The following is a 9,278-nucleotide window of genomic DNA, read 5'->3' on the forward strand; positions in this document are numbered from 1 at the left end:
GTGTGAGCATGTGCAATCCCCATATGTAGCAACTCATTGAAAAAAGGATGTGGCCTATCGCTAGCTCTCCTCTAGACGAGAACAAACTAAATCTCATCCAACTCACAACATATTCTTCTTCCTTCTCCTCTTCTTTCACTTTTATTTTGTCCTCTTATTTACTTTATTTTATTGATTTTTATTGTATGTTACTTTACAAAAAAATACATTTTTGGGCAAGCATGCAAGTGTAGTTGCACGTGGTTGGTGTACATGTAGTTACACACACGTGTGTGGGTGTGCAACTGTTGCTGCGCGCCGCTGGTAGAAATGTAGTTGCACACAGCTGGTGGGCATGCAACTGTTGTTGTGCATAGATGCACAGGTGTGCAACTCTGGTAACGCATGATCGGTGGACATGTAGTTTCACGTACATGGCAGGCATGCAACTACAGTTTGCGGGTGGTCGACAGACATGTCGTTGCAGGCCGGAGTGCAACTACAAATGCATGTTGATAGCCTGGTACGCAAACAATGTGCAACTATATACATGTGCACAATTGTAGTTGCGGTGTGAACGAGCATGTAGTTCCAGTTGCACATGATCGGATAAGCCAAAGGGTTGAGATAAGAAAACAAGATGGACAAATGTAAAGACAAGCATCCACCAAGCGGACGGCTTGGAGAGTATCACCCGGGAAACATGATGACCATGTAAGCAAAGCTTAACAGAAAGAGGCCCTTACTAGACACTTGCTCTTGTAATGTGTTCTCGTAAGGAAGGACGTACTAAATAAGTCCATCACCATCATCATCAATCCCCACCATCTCCGAGGGCGTTCGCTCCAAAGGGCTCCCCGCCGACTTGGGTCCAGCGAAACTTATCAAAGCCCCAGCCTCAAACGTTGAGGGTGGGGCACAATCTCCACCTCACAAAAGCGTCCAAGCACCAAGTGAATAATGCCTCCCATATGCGGCATCAGAAGATCAAGTGCCTTTAGGTCAATGATTGGGGACTTCGTCTTCTCTTCAACCACGGCTTGGTGACCGGAAATTTCCTTTAGGACCACCTCGGCCTCTTTAGCAACAAGTCTCGACTCCACTTTCTTCAAAGGCTTTTGAGGGCTTCACGTTGTCAAAACACAAGCCTAGCACAACTCTAGGAATCACCGACCCAAACCATTTCGATGTCAGAGACATCACTGCGAGCATGGAAGGAGTCGCCAGGTGTGCAAAGCACCCCATGGCGAGGGCACCCTATGGTCCGAGTCGTGGATCATGGTGAGGAGGGAGCACCAACTTGAGACATTTCACCGCTAAACTATGGCACACAATCTTCGCCGCCACCTTTGCCATACCTCATGTATTCCCTCCGTCTCAAAATAAGTGTCTAAACTTTAGTACAAACTAAAGTTGAGACACTTATTTTGGGACGGAGTACTCAGCATGTGTGAAAGGTCCACTCAGCTGCCATCTCATACAGGAACGCTGCTATCAAAGTGAAGGATGAAATATCAGCTCAGCAAGGCTAAGGAATCCAAACGGGAACGCTGCTGCCAACAACACCATCTTCTAACATGTCTCACACACTCCTCTTGCCCCTCACTCAGATGACTACCAAATCTTCCACCCACAGGCAAATGAAGGCTCTGTCCACGACACTTACTTGTGTACCACCAAGGCATCATCCCAAGCAACTGACATGGTTAAGTGAAGACGGGATCTAGGGCAAGAGAGGTAGAACCACGCCGCCTTCCGCTCATTCCATTCGGCTCGTAGGTCTTGGAGCCCATGAATGGGTATTAGTCGACAAACTTAAGACAATGCTTCAAGTACACCGTCCCGAAGATGCTCTCGATCAAGCCATCGGAGACAGTACCACAGTTATCACCACTTGAAAACGAACAACCGCCATATCCTAACATTTGAACAATAAAGCACGAAGTTGTTGAACAATAAAGCACGAAGTTGTGCGGCTTATCGAATTTACCGACCTTCTAGTTTGCAGGTATAGTTTCATGCAGTTCCCAACGTATACATGTTTAGGCTTGGAAGTTCATGATACACGGAGCCTTCACTCCTTTGTTACACACTTGGGAGACCACCAATGAGGTTTCAGGCAAGCAGAAAACAATTGCTACTTCCCGTGAAATAATACAACAGCGCCAATGCTTGAATCAATGTGTATGGCAAATGGAACCAGGACCACATCTATTCACTACGAGTCTACCTGGCTTTGGCCTCGATCTCTTCAACCATGTGCATTTCCATAAGTTCAGAGTCTCCTTGCTCAACCAAATGTTCCCTGCAAAATGCCAATAATAAGAAACGCCGATGCACAAAAATAAATAAATCAGGAGACCGTAAAAGAAAGGCTGTTCCAAAAAACTATGCACTTTAGTAGACAAAAAAGCAACGTCTCATTTCCGTCTGTTCCAGAAACTTATCCTTGGCAGACTATGCACTTTACTAGACATATGCTTGCTCTAGTTCTTGTAAATTGGCTCGCACAAATAGATTGTGCTTAAGTACTCTCACCCCCTTTTTGTACTGGATCGCAGAACAGATTGCATGAGAATTCAGCCACACAAAACACTAATATGAGCCAAAAAGAAAGTGTCCATACCTTAATTTCTCACACAGGCGTGCCAATGCATCAGCCCCGGTTCGTGATGCAACATCTTCTATTAGCCGAGCGTTCGACCTATTTACAGTCTCTGCTAGCTTAAACTCGCATAGTTCTTTTAAGGACGATGCATCAGTTAACACAGCTGAATGCCCGCCACCTGCAGCAAGTCTTCTCACCTCTCCAACACACCTACACCGCAGAAAAAGATTTCAGACTTCGCATAATGTGCTAATCAACTACTAAGAATAGTTACACATTTCACACTCAAAAAAGAGAGATGGAAGTAGGCAGCCTACCAATCAACCGGAGAAGGGTACCAAGCATAAGTAGATTTCTCATTAGCTGCCTGACCATAACTATTATAGCCCCATCCATATATACGTCCATCTTTCATAGATACAAGTGTGTGCGAGTGACCACAAGTAACAAGCCGGACACCTGATGGTATGACCAGGACTGGAATGTTACGAAGTAGCATGTCGGATCCATTAAGAGCGCATGAAAAGAAACCGTTCTGAGGTCCAAGCCCCAGTTGGCCCACATGTCCTCCACCCCAACCGTAGAGGGCTCCACCTTCCGTTACAGCACAAGAGTGAACCCCACCACAAGACACATCCCTAGTTACTATCCCTTCAAGGGCAACAACTCGCCTTGGGATCAGCTCCTTATCTCCAGACTGAAGTGAACGATGCCCAAGCTGCCCCAGGCTTCCAAGTCCCCATGTATACCTGCAAAAACCAAAGGTATTTACAACTAGAAATAAATGGGCCTACAAGATGAAAGGCTGAAGATCAGAAGCTGTTACAACAGACTGACTTCACATGAAGGCTTTCAAAAGAACATGCTCCAACCTGTACTGCAATGTCTCCAAATGATGCCATTTATAATTAAAACATACTCCAGCACGCACTTTTACCATTACTTCTTTCCAATATATATCAGCAGAAGTTATAGAAATTATATTTGAGTAATTTTTTATGACAAGTACTGTTGCCTTTTTCATATGAAAAATCTAAAGCATTCCAAGCATGGTTTATTAAACTATATCTATTTGGAAACGGGGGGGGTACAAGATAAAATCCAAGATAGTTCACACAGAATTCAGTAAACCAATAGACAAGTCATGATGTTATACTTTGCAGCTTCTAGCCATAAAGTATGTGACACATTTATTTTGCTTTAAGATGTGGAGAAGTGCAGTGATTTAAGTAATAGCAAAACTGCTTTTGACCGTATCGATGCCACTTATTAGATCACATGACACTAAGCTAAAAGATAACCATTGTGCAATGTTTGCTTCACAGCTGTTAGTCATGGTTAGCTCATCATAAATCAAGCTCTTCCATTTTGCCAACTGAAGAAACCACACCACTTCCACTAACAGCAGAGAACAGCATCCTTTGAGATGACTTACACCTCCCCGTTTTCTGATATAGCTGCTGCATGGTACTCTCCACATGATACTCTAACAATCTTCACTAGCTCGGGTGTGTCATCAAGGAACCTTGCATAAGCATTTAATACACGAGCTCCCTGCAATCCTTCAGAAGTACAACCTCTGCCAAGCTGACCATACTCATTGTAGCCTGGCTAGTAAGAAAATAGTATATATCTTGTTAATAGTGAGAAATGAAATAACTGAAGAACTGGCTCCCGTTTTGATGGAAGAACTGGCTCATGTTGCATGTTTCAATAAAAGAAATAACAGTCACGATAAGCTATCTTGTATATTAAACCTCGAGTTACGGTCACTAATCAAGGTTGTGAACAGCGATTTTGTTGTACGATTCTACGACTTCACGGTCTAAACTGATTGAACTGATTCTACTACAATTTTACGATTCTAACAGTTATTGATCCTACGATTTGCGATCTTACCATGCAGTTCTGATCTGATTCTGAGAACCTTGGTCACTAGCGATTGACAAAGCTAGCACCAACATCCAAAGTTTCAGTCTAGTATGTAGACCAGTACGTCTTTCCTAAGAATTTACAAGTAAAACATGCGGACAGAAGATGGACAAGACTTTTAACATGAAACATTACCCCATGCTTGCAGCAGGCCATCATCCGATAGGGCCACCACATGAACAGCTCCACAAGAAACCTGCCGAATTACCTGTGAATGTATGACTGATATTTTCAGTGCCACGATATCACCTCAAACATACATTAAAAAACAGTGTCAGTAACATTTAAATCTGCCAACAGTTACTATTATTCATTTTGGGTGCTATTAGAGCATCTCCAGCAGGGACCCTTAAATCTGTCAGCTTATCCCCCAAGTTGATCCCCCCTCCTAGGCAAGTAACACAGGCCATATAATAAATTTGCACCCTGAGCTAAAAAGCAAAGCAATAGTTATTCCCTTGCACCCTCTCTTTACTTTCCTAGCAGTAGATGAATTTTAGGGTTTACCATCATCTGGTTTTCCATAACTGTCAGGTTTATTAAGAAAAAGAAACACTTTCAGGGGCACGTGAAAACAGCATACAAGCATATAACCTGCTAGGTGGGAAGTACAAATTCTACTAGAGATCTAATTTGGCAAACTAGGTGAAGTTTCCAAGTCCACCATAGACATTTGTCACTGGGGGAACAAATAGTTCATGGACAACACGAAAAAATATATCAGCACATGAGTATTGTTTAAACATTTGGTGTTCAGCTTCATACAGGAAATTAAGGATCAAGACCACGGGGGATTTGAATAAATACTTTCCTATATGGTGAAATGTATCTATGCATATAGTTGGCATAACTTATCATGTTTACTTCTGGACAGATGAAACAGGGTAAACTAAGAGGAAACATCAAATAAACAGGACTAAAAAAGAAGGCTGCAATGTTTGAGTACACAAACATTCGGTCTCATGAATCTACTTGAACTGTGCGACATAATTGATCCAGTGTAATTGAACTTTACCGTGTTTGGTGCAAAAGCACCCCAGTATAGGCGAGGGTAATCTGAGCCCTGCAAGGATCATTCAAACACAAATGCTAACTATTTTTGTGTTACAAGTTGGTTCTCAATCTACAAGGGACAGATTCAGCAGTACAATTAATTTAGGCAAACCTGATTTTGTCCCCAAACCCATAACCTGCTTCTCGATATTGAGCCATCATTTTCTCGAGGTTCAGCAATAGCAGCTGTACAGTGTGCACCACAGGACACCGATTTCACAAACTCAGTCGCCAGTGCATTGACCTTTTTAGGTTCCTTTGCACTCTCCTCTGTCCCATCTCCCAACTGGCCAAAGTCATTTGCACCTGTACATTTTAAGTCAAATGTAATCTGCTTTTGGAAGATTTCTAATCATGTTCACATATACTTGGTACTTTCTACCAAATTATAGACACAAAAAGGTTGCACAGTAGGGTGGAATCGGAAAAATATTACATAATAACTATCAGAATGTCATGTTATCAGAGGAGGCACCATGCTTCCAGACCTCCAGCTGAGAGGGCCAAGGAATCCTAGTACTACTCGGTTGCAGCATGATCTAGATGCCTTCAGCTCGAGTCCTTGTCCTATATGGTGTCTTAGTAGCTGCACGTTTAGCATAGGGAAGAGTCCTAAGTCCAACTTTGCTTCTGAGTCATATGAGTAAGGACAACCTCTATATAACGAGGCAGCCACCGTTCTTATTAATCAAGCTACAAAGTCTAATCACCGATCTCTATTTCTCTGCTTCTGCCTCCCATAATTTGGATGCCCTGTCCCTTGTGCAACTTCTGCTATCACAGCTCCGCCGACAGGACACCGCAAGGGTACTGGTCCACGGCCTCCTGCCTATCATGATTATCACCTACACGCAATCCATATCGCGACACAGAAGAACAACCGACAAGCCAGTTAAAAGGAGATAAATAAAATTGGTGAGACTGGTCTCAAAATGCCTAGCGAGTATGATGTGCCAAGTATCCATGAATAGTATAGTCCATTCACTACTAGGCAGGAACTTCTCCAAGCATGTAGCACTGACTAGTGGCAGAGCTTGCACCAAAAAACTGGATGGGCTGGGTGGGCCAGGCTGCAAGAGTACTCAAGGATGGCATTCTACGGCTCATGGTCTGGCTGTAATATGATGAAATGCTCCAGAGCTGGGTGGGCCATGCGCATGTAGCACCGCCACTGGCCCCGATGGTAAAAATCATCAGGGATAATAACTCAACTACAATATTTCAGATCCAAATATAACAGCGATGGCATGGCATTAATGGCAACACTCCCGCTTGATGGTTATCTAACACTCCGCAATATACAAGATTTAGTAAAGATGGACCTACCCCAGGTGAAGAGTGATCCGTCAGAAACTACTGCAGCAGTGTGCGCACGGCCACATGCAATATCAATCCATCTGAGGTTCTCGCCATCCCTACAGGTGAATAGTTTGGGAGGTAGGCTCTTGGGGATCCTCAGGTGGCGCTCCTTGCCCTTGCGTGCAGTCTGGCCACTCTGGTTATATCCCCATGTGTATATAGCACTCTTGGTTGGCATGCCAACAACACGCAAGTTGCAGATCACATCATCTATATCCATTGCTGTCTGTTCATCAAATGCAAAACAGCAAACAAAGTGACAAAGCGATGAGGACGAATCTATTCAGGTTGCTGATGAAGCAGTTTAGCTACAAGCGTCCAACTTTGAACAACACTTCAGTTACCCGGCACAGGAAGCATCAAAATTCACATCCCCTTTCAGGTGCTCAATTACGAAACGATTCAACTGGATAATTTGCAATAATTAAGCAGGAAGGCATTAATTAGAGGTGCCACTATTACAAGTAGGAAGCTTTTTACAAAAACTCCATAGTCCCACACATCAAATCAGTAATTTAATGCAAAAACATTGGTTAGGATGTGTAACCTCTGGTCTAGTTGGCCCCCAAAATAATACTACGATCTTTCGAAGTATTTCGAACCGCAGTACCAACTTTAGCTAAAAGGGCAATTCGAATTGCAAATTCAGCCACCAAGATTTCTATTTTATTTCTAACTGATAGTCAATCCAAGGTTAAAAATGTTCCCAACTTGCATAAAACTGAGACCCAGCCCCGCAGTCTGCCCAAACATTAGGACCTTGCTGAGGGGATTGCACAAGAATCAGATGATCAGGGGATGTGGATTGTTTCAATCAATCAATTGAACCCCCATATTTTTCATGAAAATAAGCCTGCTCCTGTTATTAGTACTATGACCAGTTCGTCAGGGTACATACTAAATAGACATTGGCGGCCGCTGAAATGAGAGCGAGAAGAACATGGATCCAAAGAAAGCTAGGGCTTTCTTACCAACAACAAAAGAAGGAACTACGGCCGGATGGATCTTCACTTGGGGCCGGAGTAGCAATCTCGCTTCCTTGGGCGGATGGGGGTAGGAGGTCGCGGGAGGACGGAGCGAGACTGCGGGGCCGACGAGCAGGGGATTCCCGATTTCTCTAGAATAGCTTCCGGATTCCCAAGTTCCGAGCGACAAGGGAAGGGAGAAAGCGAACGGTTCGCACAAAAAGTCACGTGCCGAACCCAAGGAGGACGGCCGCAGCAAATGGTGTGATTTTTTCTTTTCTGCCCGACAAAAGAAGCGTCCAGCTTTATAAATTACTCCATCGATAAAGAAATATAAGAGCATTTATATCACTATTTTAGTGTTGTTTTCTAGATATTTCAACAAATGACTACATATGAAGCAAAATGAGTGAATCTACACTCTAAAATATGTCTATATATATTCGTATGTGATAGTCAATTTGAAATCTCTAAAAAGACAAATATTTAGAAACGAATAGTACCGAAGTGCTATAGAATGGAGACTACTATAGTTCTATAGCGATTCGGCGCTTATCCGGCCATTCCACCACGAACCCGAATCTTGGAGCAAAGGCACCTACCACGTCACACTTTACAGGTGTCCATTTCAAAGATGGCTTAGCGCGAACGCATGTTGATGAGGAACCACCTTTTCCTTCCACCCCCAATCCCACCCCACAACGTACTGTTCCCATCCGCTTTCTTCCTCTCCATTTTTGCCACTATGCCGCAGGTGGACGACGCGCTGCCTGAGGTTAGTGGAGGTGGCATCAGGAGGCTTGTTGTATGGTAATAAACCCCTATGTGGCTCAATCTTTCACATTTGGAGATGGATCAAAAGAAAAGAAGAACACGCAAGACGGGATCCAAATCACACATCCACTCTCTCCACAAATCCATATAAGTACCACAAGATTCACAATCAACAAGGGAAACAAGTAACAATGTAAAGTTCCTTCCAAATCCACAAGGGAGTTGAGGTCTGTGACGCCCCCGATTCAATCGTACACTAATCATACACGCAAACGTGTACGATCAAGATCAGGGACTCACGGGAAGATATCACAACACAATTCTAAAAATAAAATAAGTCATACAAGCATCATAATACAAGCCAGGGGCCTCGAGGGCTCGAATACAAGTGCTCGATCATAGACGAGTCAGCGGAAGCAACAATATCTGAGTACAGGCATAAGTTAAACAAGTTTGCCTTAAGAAGGCTAGCACAAACTGGGATACAAATCGAAAGAGGCGCAGGCCTCCTGCCTGGGATCCTCCTAACTACTCTTGGTCGTCGTCAGCGGCCTGCACGTAGAAGTAGGCACCTCCAGTGTAGTAGGAATCATCGTCGACGGTGGCGT

General features: G+C 43.7%; 1 protein-coding gene across 1 annotated transcript; it reads right to left on the reverse strand.

Moving 5' to 3' along the window:
• Window positions 1–1,927: 1,927 nt before the first annotated feature.
• On the reverse strand, window positions 1,928–8,161 carry LOC123111606 (RCC1 and BTB domain-containing protein 1). The gene is made up of 9 exons (XM_044532428.1): window positions 7,903–8,161; window positions 6,899–7,157; window positions 5,685–5,878; window positions 5,535–5,582; window positions 4,655–4,727; window positions 4,023–4,194; window positions 2,905–3,336; window positions 2,606–2,797; window positions 1,928–2,284 (listed from the first exon to the last, which is right to left on the reverse strand). The coding sequence occupies exons 2-9, from the start codon at window positions 7,149–7,151 to the stop codon at window positions 2,206–2,208; spliced, it is 1,443 nt and encodes a 480-aa protein (XP_044388363.1). The 5' UTR covers window positions 7,152–7,157; window positions 7,903–8,161; the 3' UTR covers window positions 1,928–2,205.
• Between the last annotated feature and the right edge of the window lie 1,117 nt (window positions 8,162–9,278).

The sequence above is a fragment of the Triticum aestivum genome, chromosome 5B (genome assembly GCF_018294505.1).
Source record: "Triticum aestivum cultivar Chinese Spring chromosome 5B, IWGSC CS RefSeq v2.1, whole genome shotgun sequence".
NCBI classification, from domain to species: domain Eukaryota; kingdom Viridiplantae; phylum Streptophyta; class Magnoliopsida; order Poales; family Poaceae; genus Triticum; species Triticum aestivum.

What these genes read in the sequence shown, in the direction of transcription:
- LOC123111606 (XM_044532428.1), bottom strand. Translation starts at nt 7,151, where the DNA reads ATGGATATAGATGATGTGATCTGCAACTTGCGTGTTGTTGGCATGCCA. An exon ending in TGGCCTGCTGCAAGCATGGG is followed by an intron (nt 4,195 to 4,654) that starts GTAATGTTTCAT and finishes CTTACTAGCCAG; the next exon opens with GCTACAATGAGTATGGTCAG. An exon ending in CGCCTGTGTGAGAAATTAAG is followed by an intron (nt 2,285 to 2,605) that starts GTATGGACACTT and finishes GGCATTTTGCAG; the next exon opens with GGAACATTTGGTTGAGCAAG.